This window comes from Scleropages formosus, chromosome 23 (assembly GCF_900964775.1).
Source record: "Scleropages formosus chromosome 23, fSclFor1.1, whole genome shotgun sequence".
NCBI classification, from domain to species: Eukaryota; Metazoa; Chordata; class Actinopteri; order Osteoglossiformes; family Osteoglossidae; genus Scleropages; species Scleropages formosus.
In genome coordinates this window covers 1,898,456-1,919,579 of record NC_041828.1, presented here as the reverse complement: position 1 = coordinate 1,919,579, position 21,124 = coordinate 1,898,456, and the positions used below count along the sequence as shown (strand labels likewise).

Below are 21,124 nucleotides of genomic sequence, written 5' to 3'. Positions count from 1 at the left end.
AGCTCTTGTGTCTAGAGTGGTTGTGCAAGAAGGTTTTCCACATCTGTTGGGTCTTTGACCCAAAGATGAGCGGTGAGCGATGGGATGATGAGGTGGGAGGACCTGGAAACAGTTACAGTACCTCATGGTTGAACTGGGTTTGACCACAGCAGGCCCACCGGAAATCGGAGGATTAAATGCACATGTTGAGCATCAACAGCCCAGAGAACCTGCAGACAGCTCCCAGCACTGGGAACCAAGTCCATCTGGACTCCTGTCTAGACTCCTACTGGTGACATTATCAGGCTAGCAGATATCGACCTTTGAAGAGCTCCAAACACACACCTGTCGATGTTTCAGCATTTCCGACTTTCTGTAAAGAGTTTCGGCCAAAACATCTCCAGCCTTGCAAAGGGGTTCGGACCTTCGCCCTGCGGGATCCGGTGCTCGATGGCAGGAAGGTGGGACGCAACCCCCAAACACTAAGTGTGTGTGTGTCAGTTCAAGCCATAGTTTTTAATCCATCTGTGATCTTAGTTCCTTTGTACAAAACAGAGTGTTTCTCCCACCATTAGAGCAGCTTCTACTATTCTGTTGAGGTGTTCGGCTGTTCGCCGAGCTTGGCATTTAGGTTGCAAACCAGCTGACCTCGACTGCTGATGAAACGTTTGCAACCTAAACGCCAAGCTCGGCGAACAACCGAACACCTCAACCATCAACCCAAACTACGAAGACCACCAATATTCTCTATGATCTTCTACTATTCTGTGCATTTAATATTACGGGAATTAAATGACCGTGGGTAAGGATGTCTGATAAATGTCATTGGCAGTTTTCAATGCAGATTTTTATTTAGTTTTATTCAGCAATGGGCCCTGGCAGGAGCTGCATTTTGTGCTGGACGGTAGTTCGGTGTCGTCCTCTAAAGTGAGTGGGACGCCGAAGAGAAGAGAAGAGAAGAGAAGAGAAGAGAAGAGAAGAGAAGAGAATCACGAATGACATCCCGAGAGGCTCTTTGGTGAAGATGCGCCTGTTTGACACACACGTACCGCAAGCAGGACAGGCGATTCCCAGGCGACGAGTGATGTTCACGCTGGGGCTGTAACCTGGGACATGTCTAGTCTCTAAATGAATATCAGTCATCAGTCTTTATTTTTATTTTCTTTTATTTTAAAGCAGGTGGCGTACTGGTTAGAGCCACCACTTTCCACTCCAAGGACCCAGGTTTGACTCCCACTCTGCTGCTGCAATACCCTAGATCAACACAGTAGAAATTACCATATTCAATAAGTGGGTAAACTATTGCAAAGAGTTTAACTTTGCAAGATGCTTTGGACAAAGGGTCAGCGAAATGAATAGATAGTAAATCGGTACAGATATAATTTGAAATATTTATCTTTTACATGGCTGTGATTTACATGTCGCAGTTGTGTTAACTGTGTTAATTGTGCTGTGTTTACCGTCGAAATCACAAAAACGATTTTTTTCACTACAATTTAAAAAAAAAGAATTTAGGGCATCAGTCACAGTACAATGTACTGTACATACTGCCATCTCCCGGTGAATATTTTTAATTTTTGCTTCACTTTGGTTTATCACATTCATATAATCGACATTTCATATTCTAGTATGTTATTAAGGCTTTTCTAGTAGGAAACCGAGCTGATAATAATGCTGTTTAATTACTGCATTCTTTTAACTCTTATCATGCAAACAGTCCCGCTGGGACGGATTGTTCGTTGCTCTCGAACAGCTACCGCGAGTTCACATGACGGCCATCTTTGGTGGCGTCATTGCGTCATCGTGCTACGTAGCACCGTTTCCGGTCCGCGGACGAGGTGTCAAAGCGAGGGTGCCATCTTGTTTCCCGTTGCAGGTTAAATAAAATAAATAATAGTCAGAGCTGGGCTTCGCGGCGAAATTTAAGCGAAAAGGACACCAGTAAGTATGAGCGCGTTTTATTTTGGTTACTTGTTTTTTGTCATTGTATCCTGGTGAAAGTCTTGTACCGCAGAAGGGTTGCAGTGCGCTGTGTGTTCCTAGCCAATTGTCAATTGTTTTGGGAAGATGAACATAGGCGCCATTTCCCTCGCCGCTCTCTGAGGCGCTTATTGGTGGCCAGCATTACGGAGTAGAGGAAGTCGAGAAACTGCCGCGCTGCGTCCGCCATGTCGGCTCTGCACTAGTCTCGCCTTATAGCGACTGCGCTCCTTGCAGCAGAACCCGAATGGCGTCCGTTTCAGAACGACCTGAACCCTTGAATCCTTGATTGGTGGAATCTGGTCCGAGGTTTGATTGGTCTGAAGGACACATCCAAACTTCGTCATTATTGGTTAGAGCGCCTTTCCACTGCCTTTTTCAAATGTTTTAGGGAAACTCGCTTCTCTTTTTCACGTCACCGGCCGCGGTGTTAATGTCCGCTCGAGGCGAGCTGCTCTCGCGGAGCTCTGAGCGCGCGCGCGCTCCACGTCGGAGGGAAGCTGGCGCGCGCTCGCGGCGCGTGGATTTTCGGTAGTTTCGCTGCGGAGTCTCAGGACAGAGCGGCGCGCGCGCACGTGTGTGTGTGTAAGCGAGAGAACAGTCCGTCCTGATTTTAATGTTAATGTTTCCTCTCGGACCTCGAGACGCTCTGCTCTTGCTGCTCTGTTTGTTTGTTGTTGGACTTCGGCCCGTCGCTCTACCTCCACAGTAATTCCCCCCCAAACAAAGACTCTTATTCAGATCATTTACACGTGTTGCATGTTTACCTGTCTCGTGCCACATGTGGAGCAAAGTGGTTAAGGCTCCATCGTGATCGTAATACTCTGCACTGGGCAGCAGGGGGTGCAGTTGTTAGGGCTGTTGTGTTGCAATCTGAAGGTCCTGGGTTCAGATCCCACCTCCTGCTGTCGTCCCCTCGATCCAGGTACTGACCCAGAATGGGTACAGGAAACATCGGCCCACTGTGCAAAGGGGTAAATCGCTGTAAAGTTGTTTAACACTGTGTCCTTGGACAGAATGTGAATATGTATATGAAATGATAAGGCGCTATACTCCAGTCCACTGCCAAGGCACTGTGCCCTTGAGCGTTCTGCCAACCTCCCCCCCTCCAGTCTGCCGTCGAGGTACATTATTTACCCGTGACGTTCGAGGAATGTTTTCACACTTAGCTGCAGCTGTGTTTCCCTGTGGGTTTCACGGTACGTTTACCGCGGTGTACCGCAAACATTACCTGGACCGTGGCTCTCGGCGCAATCGGTGATGAATTAAGCAGCTCTGCGCTCCTCACTCGAGCACCTAACGACAGCCTCGCTGCGCCTCTTTAAAGGTGTCGCAGCGACAAGAGCTGAGCACCGCAAGACTTGGGTTCAAATCCCTCCCTCCTCCTACTGCAGTGTCCTTGATCAGATGTTCACCCTGAACTGATACTGCACAGTAAAAATGACCCTGTTGTGTAAGTGGGTAAGTCACTGAAGTAGCTTAGTGTGTGATCCCAATGCTGTAAGTCACCTTGGAGAAATGTGGCAGATGGATGAATAATAATAATAATAATAATAAATAATATGCGGTGTTGGGTTCTCATTCTGTTAATGTGGTGTGTGTGTGTGTGTGTGTGTGTGTGTGTGTGTGTGTGTGTGTGTCAGTGTCCCACTCCAGAACCCTTTGTGTGTCTTTAAGGCATTAGCTGGCAGCCCAAGTCACAGGAAAGGTGGTCCTTGCCGAGGTGACCTTGCCAGGCCTCAGTCAAGGGCTCCGGGCAGCGAGCCTCTGCAGGACGGATGTCTGCTGTGACCGCCCCCCCATGCCCCACCTTTCATGGGCACAAGCCACGCCCACATCACCTTCTTATCATTAAGGAACTTCCTACCAGTGCAGCCGATCATGTCAGAAGCAGAAACTGTGCGTGTGTGTCCGTCCCTATCTCCCGTTGTTTCCGTTCCTGCCTGGTGTACAATGGAGGAGGCGGAGCATTGGCACCCCGCACCCTCATTCCTGTTCCTGGCGAAGGCTCCAAAAGCTGAGCCCGAGGTCGCGGCCCCATGGCCTGCGCAGCAGCCGCCTACGCATGGGAGAGAGAGGTGTGTGTCCACCAGCTGTGCGCAGATGCTGATGTGTAGGGGTGTCGGTTCGGTCCCGTGGGGGTCGAGAGCAGCGCTCCTCTTCAGCGTTTCTCTCCACGTGTCAATCTGAAACACACTTTGTTTCCTGTTCCGAAATGCGTGTGAACAGAAACATGTTCCTCTCTCCCTGTTGGGGGTGTCTGACTTGAAGCTGCTCTTCCCCTTTACTGCGATTGAACATGAGAAAAAGATGCTAATGCAACCACATGTTTTCTTTAAAATGACATACAGTACAATTATACATTACATTAGTGTAATTGTAATTGGAATAATCATGGAAGAAACCAGCAGGTGGCACAGTGGTTAGAGTCATTCTACAATAACATAGTATCCTTGAGCATAGTACTTACAACGATTTACCCATTTGTACCGCTGGGTAATTTTTACGGCATCGCTGTCGGGAAATCGACAAGTGTGAATACCGAATGTTCGTAGTGTTTCTGCTCTCATCTCTTAGTACTGTGACGAGTGCAGAAGAAATGTTTTTAACAAATGTGCAGAAAGGGAAACTCTTAACACAGGACACGGCCACCAAGAGGCTGTAGGTTCAAATCCCACAGAAGAAAACACAAAGATGAGAAGCGTCAACACTCCGCATCTTCGTTTCCACGTTAAACGTGACACGTGTGTGTGAGTCGACGTGATTGAGCCCTGGACCTGCCTTTTGCTTTTTAAATCCTGTGGCTGCAACGTGCTGTCTGACACCGAGCTCCCGTGAGCCAGGGAAAGGGGGTGGGGCTCATTGCGTGGCAGGTGTTTCAGCCAATTGGCTGAGTGCGGGGGTGGGCCTTCGAGGGAGACGTTCAGCTTGACATTGTAAATAAGCAGGGAACAGTTGTCAGAGTGTCCAGTTGTTTCCCTTCTCTGTCTCCTGCTGCGGAGGACAGGCAGCGGCGGCGGCGGCAGGGGGACCCTGGCAAAGCGAGCGCTTGGAGAGGGGGGGTTGTCTTCACAACCCCCGGGGGTCTGTCTGTCTTTAGCCTCTCTTTTTTGGCTCGTCTCCTTTTTCTCTTTTCCTCTTTTCTCTTTCTGACCCCTATTCTGCAGCTCAAGGTAACTTAAAACAGGAAGTTGGATGCCTGCGAGGGGGGGTTGGGTGGAGAAAGGGGGAGGGGGCGGGGCGGTGCAGACAGACAGGAAGCGCAGCCTGTCGCAGGGTCCAGCCGTGCGTTGCGATTGGCTGTGCTGTGGCTTGGAGGGGCGGGAGCAGGAGGGGGCGGAGCCTGGGTGTCGCGTAGCAGGCTAGATTGATTACTAGTGAGTGTTAAAGGGAAAGACGGCAGGAGATTTTTGTCTGAGACTCAGAGTGTCCCCTCGACTTGAATCTCCTCCACCGCCGCCACCGTGCCGCCGCCGCTCCGCACTCCACTTCCTTCCTGATCCTGTCCTCCTTCCACCCCCACCCCCCCACCGCTGCACTGCCATGCGCAGAGGCAAGAGGTCAGCTGAAAGACAAACGGCGGGGGTCGCTCGCGCACTCCCATGGGTTCGGGGGGTGCGAGGGGGAGTCTGAGGGGGAGTCAGGCGGAGGGGGCAGGCGGGCGCTCGCTCCGGCCGAAGGCTCCTTGAAGCGGTAGAGCTGCTTTTGTCTGCTCCTGGGATGGGGGGCCTCGAGGTGAGGACAGGAAGTGGAACGGCCAGGAGAAGCTCCCTCTCGCTCCTCTAGAGACCTCTACAACACGTCATGAAGGGCACGGGGTAAGTGTGACTTTCTCTACAAAGTGTCCCGGGCGGGGGGGGGGGGGGGGGGGGGGGTCTGAGGGCAGGTTCATCATGTTAGTCGGCGTTCAGTCACCTCCTCCTTTCCCTCATCTTCTCTGGTGAGGGTGAACAGGACAAGCTGTTGTCCTGCTGAACTCTCTTTCTCTCTCTCCCTCCCTCCCTCTCGTCCTGCACTTTTCTCCTCGTGGAAAGCTGAGCTTGGGACAGAGGACTGTTTGATCAGCAAACGCCCTTCGTTCGTCACCCCCCATTCCGTCAGCATTCCTGTCAATATTTGTGATGGAGGAGGGGAGCGAGAGGTCAGCGCCAAGTCGTCCCGCATCACCCCACTCAGGGGCTTTGACACTTTCCCCCTCGGGGCTCACGTGGGCCGGGGTGGAAACGGACCGGCAGTCCTGCTTGCATCCATAGCGACGACACCTTCCGATGTCAGTGGTACCTCATGTTTGTGTGTGCTGTGTGCATCACCGCACGGTGCTCGTAGCTGGTGTGTGTGTGTGTGTGTGTGTGTGTGTGTGTGTGTGTGTGTGTGTGTGTGTGTGTGTTCGCACGGGCACACACATATCTGACTCGCGGCCTTTCGTTTCCTCCGCTCTGTAACTGCTCACATGTCCTGTTGTCTATCTGAGTGCATTTGCTTGGAGTTGGTTAGTGGCCGTTGGTCTCCTCGTCCTGCGCTTGGCGTGGACGCCGCGTGTCGGGTGTGATGCAGAAGTGGAGCACGTCGTCTCCACTGCTCAGAGCTGCAGGTCCACGGGGGGCGGACGCCGATCCCGCGCTAATTGAGACTTTCCATCTGTGTCATTGACAACACGCCGTGGCGTCTAGGGAGGAAGGTGCTAAATTTAGCCATGGCGGCGCGGCGCGGTGTGGTGCACTCCTCCCTGCCGAAGCCCGGAGCCAATCCCTCTTTGCGTAACATTTGAATATGTTTGGAGCCCCAGCTCTACACATAGTCACACACATTCTTGCGTTGTCCTACTGTCTCTCATGTGTACACACAAAGTTCAGTGCGTACTTTCTAGACATTCTCTCTCTCTCTCTCTCGCTCTCTCCTTCCGGTCTCTGTTGGGACATTTTTGTTCCTTCCTCTTCTTGTGATGCTGATGTTGATGCCTTGGAACAGTGCGGACCGAAGGTTACGGTGACGAGAGGGCGGCTCCCACAACAGCCTAATGGTGTGTGTATGTGCGTGCGCTGCAGGGAAAAGTTGGGAAGAAACCTGCCTGCGTTTTTTTTTTTGTCTGTCATGAAGATCTTGTCTTTCTCTCTGTGTCTTTCTCTGTGTCTCGTCGAATGACCTTGAGGGATGAGGCACCGTTTCGCGGAACTGGCCGGTCTGAGAGCCAAGGTCAGAGTTTGCAGTGGTGATGGAGGAGTCTGCGGGGGGCGCTGCAGGGGTGTAGAGTTGCTCCTGCCGGCTGTGTCGAGGAGGAAAGCGCTGACGTGAGGTCCGGAGGAATTCGGGACGTATCGATTGGTTAATGCGTTATGCATTGCAGCGCCGCTCCTCCGTGGATCATTAACAAAGTTGCAGAGCTGCGCTCCTTTCCCAGCATTCCTCCGTTCTCTGGAGGGCCCGTTGTCACCTCGCTGCTTCTCCCCCGGTCTCCCGCAGGTGTCCATCATTACAGTCGGTGCACGCGCGTCGCTTTACTGTCTCCAATCGGGCCGAAACGCGGTTCCAGCATCCCTGCTCGCGTTTTGGCGCAGCGCCACATGTTTGTTTCTAAGACGGTTTCCCCTGCTGTGTGTCCTGCTCCGCTTGTTTCCAGTCCTCGGCGCTTTCCCACAGTGCACGGCAATGAGTGGCGTTCTTGTCGCCGTTGGCGACCTGCCCCCTGCGAGCCACTGGGAGGGGGCCCACGAGGTGGTGGAGCTGACAGTGGGACCACGGTGTTTGCTGCTCTCTCTCATGTGATCTCTACCACACACACACACACACACACACACACACACAGGCCCTGAGTGGTGGGTGCATGACTGAGTTGTTATCCTGACAACTGCTGGGTGAATCATGGTTTAAAAAAAAAAAAAGTGGAAGGTATTAAGAAAGCACAAGGGAACGGGGACAGTGAATGCACCTGGTCAGAGCACTCTGATTCGCTGAGGCTTTGTCCAATCAGGATAGGGGAGGGAAAGGCCCTAAAGTGAGCGGGTGAGGAGCCGTCGCGGGTTTACTGTTCTGTTTAGACGGCATGTAGTGTAGCGAAGGCTTGGCCTTGGGACCGAGGCCTCTAGTGTCCCGAGAAGACTAGCTACACTGCTTTGAGAAGTAACTAATAAGTACCCAGGTTGTATAAATTCAATTGTCTCTCTTTATCCGTCTAGACGGTTCAATGATAATAGTGGAAATGTTCCGTCGCTCAGAGTTTTTGCCTGGTCACGAAACTGTCAGTAACTACATTTATACCTCACTTGTTCAAGTCAGTTAATGTGCTGCTTGGGATGGTGTGTGTGTGTGTGTGTGTGTGTGTGTGTGTGTGTGTTGGGGGGCGGTGTGAATGGAGGTCCAGTCATAAGCGTCATTGTTAGACTTTTTGAAACTCAACTAGATCTTGTGTGTTTCCACAAAGAGGATCTTGGAGGTCACGGCTCGATCGCCGTTGTCTGGAGGGCCCTTTGTTGGCCGGCACAGCAGCGCACAGCGAGCGCGAGTGTGAGAGCGACGTTGACTTTTTACCAGTGAGGAGTGATACTCTCCACTCGCACAGCGACTTCTGGCTTCTCGGACATAAGTCTGATGTTCGGTTTGCCGCTGTTGTGCTTGTTCTGCTGCAGACGGTTTCTCCGAAGGTGGTGGCCCAGTCAGTCCGGCGACGAGGCTCTCGGGTTGTGGCTGCAAGTTTCACTTTTGGGAGAGACCGCTGTTTTCGGTCAGCTCCAGCCTCGCAGCTCCCGATCCTCGTTATTCGCTCAGTGTGTCGGCCCATCTGACCTTTTCCTCTTTAGTATTTCAGGTGCGGTAAAAGTACGGTGCGATAACGCTAACTCCAGTGGAACCAGGGCAATGATGTCTTGTGATGGGGTCTTGTCTGGAAGTGTTCGGTCTTACTGTGGTACAGTCCAGTTAGGGTCTGTTGCCAAGGAAACGTGCCTGTCACCTGTGACCTTGTGCTCCTTGACTCCGGGCCCCTTACACACTTGCACACTTACACGCTCCTTCCCTCTTCCTCTGTGCTGCACGAAGCAGTGAAGGTTAAAAGGTCAGGGGGCCAAGAGGTCACAGCGGTCAGTAAGTTTGGTCTACGGTAGAACAGCTGGTGTGTTCAGCGTTTGCTGACTCATTTATTACTTTGTTTTGAAGTTTCATTTGCCCCCCCAACAGCCATAGTGGGAGTCAGGTTCATTAGCCCAACTGCTTCCTTTAGTGGATGGGGAACATCATATGCCCATGAACACGGGAGTCACACACACTGTCCCTCTTCCTTCTGCTCATGCAGAAGAGGCCGTGAGTGGTGTACCGTACCGTGGTAAAACGCAGCAGCGCATACGCGCAGGACACAGCCACACGGCTCCGCGCTTCCTGCTGCACCGGGAGCATAGAGAAGCCGGATGTGACCAGCGCTCCCCCCGGTGCTGGAGGCGGCGCGCGGCAGGACTGGCGGGCGTCTTGCGCTCACGCTCCCTGTCACACGACTCTTCTCTGACCCACATTTTTCTCCTGCAGTGGCTCCGCTGCGGAGCCGGCGTCCAAATCCTCTTGTCACACTTGTCCTCTCACTTTGTGTTCAGTCGGGTTCTGACTTCCTCTACTAGAGCTTCCACGGTCGGTCTTTTGGGGTCCCTCCCCGTTGCTGACTGTGTGTGTGTGTGTGTGTGTGTGTGTGTGTGTGTGTGTGTGTGTGTGTGTGAGAGACAGAGAGATCCCAAGAGTTGGTTGTGTTGACAACATACACGAGCATGTGTGTGAGCACCTGCCTTTCTCAGCCTCCCGATATGCGCTGGTGTTGTCCTCCCGCTTCCCCTTCATCCCCCGTCAGCCTCTGTGTTTCTCCTGTTCAGCTTCATTATGGGGGCGGAGCTCCTGCAAGCAGGCCGAGACAGGCCAGCTAACATTCCTACCATGCCATAGTACCGTGTGTGTGTGTGTGTGTGTGTGTGTGTGTGTGTGTGTGTGTGTGTGTGTGTGTGTGTGTGTGTGAGAGTGAGTGAGTGAGTGAGTGAGAGGGAGAGAGAAACAGGCTGAACTGAGCAGCACAGTCATGGAGGAGCACTGTGGGCCGAGTGTAATAAATGACTAATGTATAAATGAGTAATAAATGGCAGTGTATCCAGAGGTCAGTCAAGGACGAACACACATGTCTGCAGGTGTCTTTGCACGACCCCCCCCCCAACACACACACACACACACACACACACACACGCACACACACGCACACACTGAGCAGCTGCACCGCCACCTCCCGGCTCCAGGGGTTCGTCAGTCGGCAAGGCTTTGTACCTGTTTGCCACCTGGTGGTGATGCAGGCGGAGGTGGTGTTTGGCTTTGTAAGCAAAGCTCCTAGGTGGTCTCCTGGTGTGTGTGTGTGTGTGTGTGTGTGTGTGTGTGTGTGTGTGTGTTTACGTGCATGGCAGGCGACTGAGGGTGCGTATCTTCTCTCTCCAGGACCCAGCATGTCGGCGGACAACTCGTTCGGAGCAGGAGGGGGCAGCGACGCTCAGCAGAGCCTTCAGTCTTTCTGGCCTCGTGTCATGGAGGAGATCCGGAACCTCACTGTGGTGCGTAACCCCCCCCCAAATTCCCCAAACACACAATTTTGTGTGACTGCAACCTCAGTCCTCAGCCTTGTGTTCTCACTGCTCTTGCAGATTTGGGAAAAGACCCCATCAGCAGCCCTAACCCCCCTCCCCCTCCAGACCTCATTAGGGTATTACTGGGCCCCAGTGCAGTAAATAACTTTGTTTCCATGTGGACAACGCCGCAATCCCACGGTGTCCAGTGGGACAGATTCTGTGCTCACAGATACTGGTGCAGTGTGGGCCAGAAGTGTGGTGGGGCCCCAGGGCTAATTAACTCATAGTCATGATTGATAGTGGAGCATCCACACACACACACACACTCTTGCGCTCTCTCTCTTTCTGCTTGCTTGTCTGTTCCCTCTGTATCCTGCAATGTCCACTTTCTCCTGCTGTGAATGGTCAGCCATGCCTGGACGGATCACCAGCTTTGCTCATTTGTACAAGTTGAGTGGTTTTTAGCTCCGCCTCTTTCTATTACAGAAGGATTTCCGGGTGCAGGAACTACCCCTGGCACGCATCAAGAAAATCATGAAGCTGGATGAAGATGTGAAGGTAGGCCAAGCAGGTACCCCAGGGCAGCAGTAAGGGGCTATGGGGGGCGATGGGGCACAGGACACGGTTGTCCTTCGTAAGGGTCAAAATGTCCAGGAGTCCATCTTCTGAGCAGGCAGTTGGTTTTTAGTTTTTAACCCCCTTGAGATTTAATTTGAGGTGGAGCCCGTAGACTGGCACAGTGTGGTGTTCTGCTCAGACAGCAATGTATGGTCACCATAGAAACCAGAAAAGGCCCAGGTGTGTGACATCTCACCACGCTGACCGCCATGACCGCGGTGTAGGATGTTCAGGAGAAGTGCAATTTTTCAAAGTACAGGGCGTTCTTGTCATAGACTGACGTCCAGCTTCCTCTCGGTGAGGTGTCTGTGGCCAGGCCTTGGGCGTCACCTCCCCTCAGGGGTGTGTGGTCGGTCAAGCGAACCTGGCGTCCAGCGGTCTCAAAATAACCTGCAGCTTAAGTGGGAGGAGGGCTGGTGCAGTCCGAAACAGAACAGTAATTAAGGGCTCAGGAGGGGAGAAACATGTGCAGGAGCACAATGCCAACGGGGGGGGTGTGTGCGCATGCATGCATGTGTGTATGTGTGTGTGTGAATACGACAGTTATGTTCATCATCCTGTCTCCTCTCTCAGATGATCAGTGCTGAAGCCCCAGTTCTGTTTGCCAAGGCAGCCCAGATCTTCATCACAGAACTCACCCTGCGAGCCTGGATCCACACAGAGGACAACAAGCGCCGGACGCTGCAGGTGAACCCCCCACGGGCTGGTGTGTCCACATATCCCCACTCGGGTGTCCTGGTACCATCACTGTGACCCACTTTCCTAGTGCCATTCTCCTGACGCCACCACTGAATACGAATCCTGGAAGATGAGCCTAGTCTTAGAGGAGGCCTTGTTAGCAGAAACACCTCTTTACTGTGCTGAAGAGAACCTCTCAACACATGTTCATAAACACACACACACACACACACACAACTCCGTGAGTAATTGATCAGTCCTTTTCGTGTGGACAGAAAAGTTGTTAAATCCAGTCACTGCTTCGCTCCTGGTTTGGTGTCATTGTGCTGTGTTGTTACCAACAGCTGGAGTTCATGATGGAGTTCATTGTTCTCTCGCTCTGTGTTTCTAGAACAGTCTGAAACGAGAGATCAATCATGCTGCTTCATTAGGGCTTTACACCCCCCCCACAAATACCATCCTGATTCCTTGTTTTTTCCCATGCCTCTGCCTCGCAGTGCACACAGAGCCTCATGCGCTATTCGGCCGTTCTTAAATCATCGAGTACTGCTGTTCTGAGACGGCAGTAAGTGCTCCTCTCATTTCTCCATGACTGTGTCGCGCTGCTTCGGCTCAGATGGACGCATCTCGGCCGTGTAACTAACACCAGGTTATTTTCAGCTGCGTTATTGCCACGGTGCCGGCCGCGAACGCGCTGCAGTTTCCAATGAGTGCTGGCACCCAGTCGGTTCGATTCATTGCGATTACGGTCACCGCCAAACGTCACGGTTACTTCCTGGTTCTGTTCAGGAGACGTGACCCAGCTCCCCCGCGGCCGCGGGCTCCTGTCCCGAGCGTCTGTTTGCCCGAATGCGCCGCAGGCCGGGTTCCATTGTGTGGGCACCGGGGTGACGCTGTCGCCACGACAACCCTCACCAGTGGAGCAGCTGTGGACGTGACCCTGCCTGCTGTACCACATGTTAATCATGCTGCCAAAAATAGCTCTTCCACTTGGGGGGCCAGGGTCACGTCTTTATAGCCGATATCCTGTGGAAAATACGATGGTGGGGTGTGGCTAGAATGGCAGTAGGCGGGGCTGCTATTTTGTCCAAATTATGTCAATATCTAGGTGATCCAACGAAGGTGCTCATACAGACATGGATTGGGACCAGTCCTTCGGTACCCTCACGCGGTCGGGAGCCCTGAAACACACCTCCGTTTGGTAGGGATGGGGCAGGAGTGCACTGACTGCTCAGCCAAGGCTGGGGGGTTTGTTTGTAAAAGCTTAAAAAAACACAGTAAACCTGCGTGTTCAGCAGGGCAATAATTAACTTGAGCTGGAGACGTTGCAGTGCGACCCCACATGATGAAATACTTTCCTGATGTTTTTCCAGCCCTAGATAAATGAGGCGACGACACACTTAGTGTGTGATTACAGGGAGGTGTCACTTTGTCCGCAGTTGTTGTGCGTGCGTGCGTGCGTGCGTGTGTGCGCGTTTTGGTTAAAGCTTTCATTGTAGCCCCATTAGTGAAGGGTAACCAGGTGTCGTGCTCTGCGGGCTCATTTTTTCAGACCTTGGCCCTCGGTGCGATGGCGCCACCTCGGTTACGGAGCCAAAAGCACTGTAGCAATGTTGTGTGTCTTTGCAGAGGAACGACATCGCCATGGCCATCACCAAGTTCGACCAGTTCGACTTCCTCATCGACATCGTACCTCGGGATGAGCTCAAGCCCCCGAAGCGGCAGGTGAGCGGGGGCAGGGCGAGCCTCATCGGCTGCATTGCTGGAACGTTTTCAAGGCTAAGTGTTGGGGGGGAGGGGCTTTGGGGGCTGCAGCAGGAAGTAGAGGCGCAGTACCTGCACCGGCAGCCCGAGGGCGCTGTAAACATCCTTGACTGGAAGCTGATCCGCGACGGCCAAAGCTTTCAGTCGGATGTTTGCAGCGTCCGGCTCCCCATGGCGACCGCCTCAAACCGGCATGGTAAATGAGGAAATCATCAATAATAAACATGGTGATTGTGTAAGGCAAGCGGGTGAACGTGGCGTGATCTCTCTTTCTCACACACACACACACACACACACACACACACACACACACACACACACACACACACACACACACACACACACACATACATACACACACATACACACACACACACACACGCGCACGTGTGGGGACTGCGGAAGAGGGCAGCCGGGTGTGTAAACATCCTACACTCTCAGCTGTGACATGCTGGAGCTGGGAGAGAGGTGTTTACGCTCCTTGCTGTCGCGACTGACTCCCCCCCCAACACACATACACACGCACACACGTACCTTGTTCAGTGTGTTCTTAGCTCTCTCGGTGAGTTCAAGCAGGTAGGGTTCTGTGAAGGGAGGGACACAGGTCTTGGGTCAGCAGTTGCTGCATAGAACACAACTGTATCCATACTTTGCTCATTAGATATTGATATGTGTCTCCTGCTGATCTTTCACTGCATTAAAGATTAATACGCTTATAATGGACCGATCACCTCTCCTCTGTCTGCTCGTCGGCCCGTGTTCGCTTGTGTGTGTGTGGCGGGCCGCCCGCAGGAGGAGGTGCGTCAGTCCGTGGCCCCAGCGGAGCCCGTGCAGTACTACTTCACCCTGGCGCAGCAGCCTGGCACGGTGCAGGTGCAGACCCAACAGCAGGGCCAGGCGGCGACCACGCCTAGCGGTGCCACCACGCTGCAGCCGGGCCAGATCATCATCACGCAGCCGCAGCAGAGCCAGGTACGGCATGACACGGCACCGCGCACCGTGCTCAGACACACCCGGACTGCCGACTCCAACCCTGAAACGGGGCTTCGAAGAAACCTAGACATCTGCACTCCATCGATGTCGTTACGCTGGTTTGGGTACTTTTCCCACCATGCCTCATCCTGCACTGGTATTGTCAGTGGAGTCGGCAACATGGACTAGAGTAACTTGCCCCATCCGTAGCGCTGCACACTGCTGCCTGGTGGTCAGTACAGTACGGTGCAGTACAGTAGAGTGAGTCCTGCTGTACGCACCCAGAGCCCCTCCCCTTCGCTGCTGTCCGTCGCAGTCTCTCGGTGGGCGATCGGGTTGCGGCGGGGGGGGGCAGGGCTTTGCTGACTGCTGCAGTCACCTTTTGAGTTCCAGAGGGACTGCAAAGCAGGAAGGAAAAGATGGGGAATGCAGGGAAATGATGGGAACGATCCCAGGGGTGGTGGTAGGGGTGAGAGAGTGAGAGAGAGAGAATCAGAGCTGCTTCTGTGGCTGCTGGATCATTTTCTTTAGGTTTGCAGTAAGCATGCAGGCTAAATCCTTTGTGTGTGTGTGTGTGTGTGTGTGTGTGTGTGTGTGTGTGTGTGTGTGTGTGTGTGTGTGTGTGTGTGTGTGTGTGTGCTCGCACTGCAGGCCTACTGCTTTGCACTCCCAACATCCTTGTTGCCACCCTGCCTGGTCATGTAGCACTGGTGATGGGTGCAAGTGGAGAACGGTCTCTGCGGATGCCGCCCCCGCCCATTGGTGTTTGGCTGCCAGCGGTTGATGTCACTCTGTTTTGGGTTACACTGAAAGTGGGAGTAGCAACAAGCAAAAGGTTCCAGTCACTACTTGTCCAGACAGAAAGACTCTTTCCCAACAGCGCCGCCTATGGGCCGGTCAGTAAACAGCTCCACTGCACGAGGCGCAGTGGCACGTTGAAGCAGTAAAATCATTTACTTTTGCTTTTTATTACAATTAATCATGTATTCTTGCAGAACAGTTTGTTTTGCAAAATTTGTATGAAAGGTGCTTTATAAATAGTTATTGAAATATCAGCTGACTCAGCTGTTCGGCGCCTCCAAAAACAGAGCGCCATAAATAAATGAACATTAATTATTGCACCGAACCTCCATTACCTCCACATTGAATTATGTTGAGGGTGGTAATTGCATATTAATACTTTTATTATTAACTTGTATGTAGTTAGACGGTGCTATTTTCAGAGGACGCCTGTGCTGCTCGAACCCACTGCGTGTGTTTCCTGCTTGCGCTCAAACTGAAGATGGCGGGAGAACGTAAAGGAAAGCGAGTCCAGATCCGGGCCGCCGAGCCGCGCCGGTGCTTCCGTTGGACCGCCCCTGGGGGGTGTTGGGGGCAGGCTGCTCGCGTCACGCTTTGCACTCTGTGTGTCTGCGTCGGCGCCCTTGTCTTCAGGCTTGCACGGTGCGAGACGTCGGCGGGGCGTCGTGACACTGCATCTGTGTTGTTGTCCGCATGTAGCTTGTGTGTGTGTGTGTGTGTGTGTGTGAGAGAGAGTGTGCGTGTGCGCGCTGTGCATGTGCTTGCTGTGAAGTAAAGCATTCTCTCTTCTCTCTCTGTCTCTGGCCACATCTTCCTCCTCAGGTGCTACAGGGGACCACCATGCAGCAGCTGCAGCAAGTGCAGGTGGCCCCATCACAGGCCACGCCCATCACGGTAAACACCTGACCCCCCGGTACATTGCCGCTGACCTTCCTCTAGCTTGTACCCCCTCCCAAAGTGACCGCAGTTGTCCGGCCTCCCCAAACTCTCACCCTCAGCACTGCCGTGCAGCATGACCTCCGACCCCCAGCCTTCCTGGGCATCCAAAATTCACCTGAACTGTGTTTTCTCTCCACTTCCTCTTCTCGCTGCCCTCTGTTCAGCGAATCTTTGACAAGTTGTGTTTTATGGAGCCTTCCTCGAACCCTGGTGCCGGGCGCTGAATCGCCGCAGCCTGGCTGCCGTGTCCTCTGCCCTGAAAGCCCCGTGAGGGCTTATGGTCAATAGCAAGTCCCTGGAGCACACTGGGTAGTCTGTTCTGGTACCGGCCGACCGACTGACCGACCCTCGACCGCGCTCAGTTTCCTTTCGTGTGTTTTACGGTCGTCTCTCACCGTGTCGCATTTCGCACATGCCTTCGGAACCAAGGGCTCCCGGCACGTGCGTGTGTGTACGTGCACTCCGGCACATTGGCAGTGGAATGGGACAGGTTGGGCTCGGGAGCAAACCTGACTGGTGTGTGTCCGCAGTGTGAGAACTGTCACACTCATTTCCATCCCCCCAACCCCCCAGAGTGCTCCGGTGACGATGCAGGTGGGCGAGGGCCAGCAGGTGCAGATTGTGCAGGCGGCTGCGCAGGGACAGGCAGCCGCACAGCCAGCGGGGCAGACCATGCAGGTCATGCAGCAGATCATCACCAACACCGGGGAGATCCAGCAGATTCCGGTGAGCGGGGTTGGGGGGTGGAGGAGGACGGGAACGGAGGACACGCGCGGTCGACTCCTTTCTCTTCTCTCGCTCGGGAGAGCGTGAGCCGCGCTGCCCCGGTCTCCTTCCGCGCCGCCTCATTCTCGCCTCCTGTGTTTGTGTCTCTCCTCCCCCCGGCGGTCCATCGCCACAGGTGCAGCTCAACGCGGGACAACTGCAGTACATCCGTCTGGCCCAGCCTGTGTCCGGCACGCAGGTCGTCCAGGGACAGATCCAAACACTGGCCACCAACGCCCAGCAGGTGAGACGAGCCGCGAAAAGTACACACACTGGTAGTAGACGAGTGAAACCTCTTCCCCGCTTGGGGGAAGTGATGTCAGCTGTATTGCCCAGTGCCAGTGGCTGCACAGCCCTGTGGTGTCCCCATGGACTTCTACAGTGTAACGTGTGTGTGTGTGTGTGTGTGTGTGTGTGTGTGTGTGTGTGTGTGTGTGTGTGTGTGTGTGTGCGCGCGCGCGCGTCCAATCTTTCAGATCACACAGACAGAGGTGCAGCAGGGGCAGCAGCAGTTCAACCAGTTCACTGACGGACAGGTAAGTGTCCCAGTGCCTCCACTGACAGCTCAGTGGACATGATAAATGCACATCGTCTGTTCCTCTACAGGTCTTCAGTGGAGCAGTATTTAGCAGCTCCCATGTGTTCCCTCTCTCCCTGTAGCAGTTGTACCAGATCCAGCAGGTGACGATGCCGGCCGGCCAGGAGCTCACCCAGCCCATGTTCATCCAGTCCACCAGCCAGACAGCCGATGGTCAGGTGACCACGCAAGTCAGTGCTGACTGAGGCTCCCTGATGACACGGCTGATCCTTGGAGACGGGCGTCTGCAGCGCAATAACACACACACACACACACACACACACACACACACACACACGCGCGCAAACATACACTGGTCAGGACCCACTGGGGACTTCTGCACCCCAACCAGAGCCCTGCGTCTTACCCTTTGTTTTACTTTTGTTTACTCGCCTCGACCTGCCTCATCTACTCTTGTTTGTGTGTGTCGCGCATCCCAGTCTGTGTTTTACCTAGAATGGGGCACCAAAGCCCCTTTGGTTCCCCTCACCTCTTATGAAGTGGCCCCCCGCCCCACACACCTGACTGCTGAGGGGACAGCCCTGGTAACCATGCCGACACTGTCACATCAACACGGTCACGTGCATTTTATTGGTACACGTAAGAAAGCAGTTGATTTTGCCAGTGTAAGTGTGTGAAATTCCACTGTGATTCTCAAAGTCCATTTATTGTGTTCCCTTTTTCACACTCGATATGCCTCAACTTGGAAGGTGGAGTGTGTGTGTGTGTGTGTGTGTGTGTGTGTGTGTGTGTGTTAGACAGAAAGAGGTGGCAAGTCTTTGACTGTGTGGTTTTGTGCTGTAAATCGTTGCTTTGGACCAGATTCCCGATGAGGTAAAGTTTCCTTGTTCTGGGAACGGCGCCCTTCTCTCCACCTCTTCCTGCGCGAATCAGGAGTCCCCCCCCGTGTCACAGCCATGTACAGACGAAGCCCCACCTCCAGGAACAATGTTTTTTATATCATCGTTCTTTTGTATTAATTCGTAAGTGTGACGTAGCTTTTCTGAAACGGAAACTTTTCTCCTCCTTTTTCATTGTTGCCCTTGTTCTGCATGTAGGTCAAACTGGCAGCATGATATGCAATAGATAGGTACCAACCTTTTATTTTTGTGATTTAATTTTTGTAAACAAGATTTTGTCAGTGAGAGAACAAAATAAAAATAAAATGTGGACTTTGCCCTTTTCTTAATGCTTGCTTTGTTGTCTGAAGTGTGTTCTCGCGTTCCTTGCTGGCGATGCGGATGTTTCCCATCCAACGCGTCGATTTGCATATCGTCTTAATGAGCTCTCCTCCTTCTACGTTATCGTATCGTATCGGCCTTGACGGCAGCCATCAGAGGTGTTGTGGTCGTCTCTGTGCCGTGCTCCACTTTGGTTTATGAGCTCGCTGATGGGTTTCTCTTTTTCAACAGCTAAGTTAATTTCCACTTTAATAAGCAGGAAAATGACCTGTTCCAGTCATTTGTGTGTCACCGATTACGGTGCCGCTCTAATTGTGTGTGAAGATACGGCTGGATATTAACTGCAGGCTTCCGATAAATCGGTGTCTCCCAGCGCTGGGCGAGGAGGCGGTGGCTGTGGGACACGGGAAACTTGGAGGGAACCTGCTAGAGTGAGGAAGAGTCTGAGCACCAAGCAGTCGTTTTTCGTTAGTCAACAATTTTGACAGATTGTTTATCAATTAGCAATTTAGACTGTTTCGATGGAGCACTTCTCCCTGTGTTCTCTTGGCTTTCCTCCCACAGTCCAACGATGTGTTGTTTTTTTGGGTCAACTGGTGATGGAATTGCTCTGTGTGTGTGTGTGTGTGTGTGTGTGTGTGTGTGTGTGTGTGTGCGCACTTTCTGGGATACACTCTGGAACTCCATGACTCTGCAGCGTACAAGTGGTTACTGGTAACGAGGGATGTTGTGGGACTCGTAGTGTTGCGTTCAGCGAGTGAACGGAGCCAATTCTGAGAGACTCGTGTTTGCGCTGCTGTTCTTTAGCGATTTCTTGACTTTTTCCAATCTATACAAAAGTAAATGGTACTTGAACAGGAGCCAAAAGGGGCCTCATGACAGCTTCCTGAGCCACACACTTTCTCGGCGTCTCCAAAACCATTGTAGACGGAGGTTCTGCCAAGATTCCCTGCCGCCTGTTTGATTTGATTTGTCCTCAGCAGAAGACAGGTGAGTCCTTGCTGTGGAAACAGGCCTAAATAATGAGCATTGTGACGACTTCAGTGCTACAGCACATGAACATCCACGATCTGATCTGAGTAACATAGAGAGACACATATATACATACAGAACATACAGGGTCTGATTTGGTTAACGTTGCTTTAGAAGCAGTTTTTATTTATTTTCTTGAGGTGACTTCCAGGGTTGGGGGGGAAGGGAGGGGGGGTGGGTCTACAACTGAGGTCCAAGGACTCTGAAGGATCATCGCAAGGGAAGGTGCACCAAGTACTGAATGCTGTGGCACCAGTAACTGAGACACGTTTTTTCCGAAAAAGATGTTTAATTTTTCGTGGGGATTGTTTGAATAATTTTACCTCATCTAAAGGTTCGATTCCCCCCCCCCCTTCTTCCTCCTCCTCTCTCCCTCGTAATTTGAGCACAAGATCAACATAATGAACTACAGAAACATTTTTATAGCTTATCTTCTGCAAGGGTGTCATTAATTCTGTGCTCTACAATGATTTAGCGGTTCATACAGCTGGGTCAATTCAGGGTAAGTACATTGGGTACTTTTGGTAGAAATTTTCAGAGACATCCACATTTTTGAATTTTTCATTATTTTCTCCACTTTTTTTTTTTTTTAAAAACTTCTGTTTTTTAAATGTTCTGCAGCCTGTGCAACTGGTGCTTCCACACACAGCCAGCCGTCGACGGTAAAGAACGATGGACCGACATAATACACTTCATTTCCGCTCTGTTTACAGCTCGTGTCGCTGGTCAGTAACGCGTCGCTGACGCACACTGATTATGGGGACTAAATCCAATGACCCACCTTTGTAGCTGTGTTTGTAACTGTGATTTATTTACTTCACAGATAAAATTAATTTTTCGTGTGGTGTTTCCGGGGAGCGCAGTGGGTTGGACCAGGGTCCTGCTCTCCAGTGGGTCTGGGGTTCGAGTCCCACTTGGGGTGCCTTGTGACGGACTGGGTGTGTCCCCTCCCCCTCCGGCCTTACGCCCTGTGCTGCCGGGTAGGCTCCGGCTCCCCGTGACCCCGCTTGGGACAAGCGGTTTGGAAAGTGTGTGTGTGTGTGTGTGTGTGTGTTTCCATCATTTTGTCCACGCCATCGGTCAAAAGTTAAAATATCAAGGACATTAATGAGAATCCTAGTATATTTGTCATAGAGACACTCGGGACTTACCAAAGCTAACCTGTAAATAAATCGAGGTACATCTCTATTACTATGTTTTTCTTTTTTTTGGGGTTGTACAGATGAAAGAGCTGAAAGGAACCGAATGCTGCACATGTG

General features: G+C 52.5%; 1 protein-coding gene across 3 annotated transcripts; it reads left to right on the top strand.

Moving 5' to 3' along the window:
* Nucleotides 1-1,815: 1,815 nt before the first annotated feature.
* Nucleotides 1,816-18,824, top strand: nfyc (nuclear transcription factor Y, gamma). 3 transcript variants are annotated; one of them, XM_018759935.2, is made up of 11 exons: nt 1,816-1,920; nt 10,411-10,523; nt 11,025-11,096; nt 11,730-11,843; nt 13,464-13,559; nt 14,391-14,570; nt 16,194-16,265; nt 16,884-17,036; nt 17,212-17,319; nt 17,552-17,611; nt 17,736-18,824. In XM_018759935.2, the coding sequence occupies exons 2-11, from the start codon at nt 10,419-10,421 to the stop codon at nt 17,856-17,858; spliced, it is 1,083 nt and encodes a 360-aa protein (XP_018615451.1). In that variant the 5' UTR covers nt 1,816-1,920; nt 10,411-10,418; the 3' UTR covers nt 17,859-18,824. The 3 variants fall into 3 exon arrangements, with proteins under 3 accessions (XP_018615451.1, XP_018615454.1, XP_018615452.1); XM_018759936.2 differs by lacking the exon at nt 1,816-1,920 and adding an exon at nt 4,892-5,777; XM_018759938.2 differs by lacking the exon at nt 16,194-16,265.
* The last annotated feature ends 2,300 nt before the right edge of the window (nt 18,825-21,124 follow it).

What these genes read in the sequence shown, in the direction of transcription:
- nfyc (XM_018759935.2), top strand. Translation starts at nt 10,419, where the DNA reads ATGTCGGCGGACAACTCGTTCGGAGCAGGAGGGGGCAGCGACGCTCAG. An exon ending in AGCTGGATGAAGATGTGAAG is followed by an intron (nt 11,097 to 11,729) that starts GTAGGCCAAGCA and finishes CTCCTCTCTCAG; the next exon opens with ATGATCAGTGCTGAAGCCCC. An exon ending in TGGCCACCAACGCCCAGCAG is followed by an intron (nt 17,320 to 17,551) that starts GTGAGACGAGCC and finishes CCAATCTTTCAG; the next exon opens with ATCACACAGACAGAGGTGCA.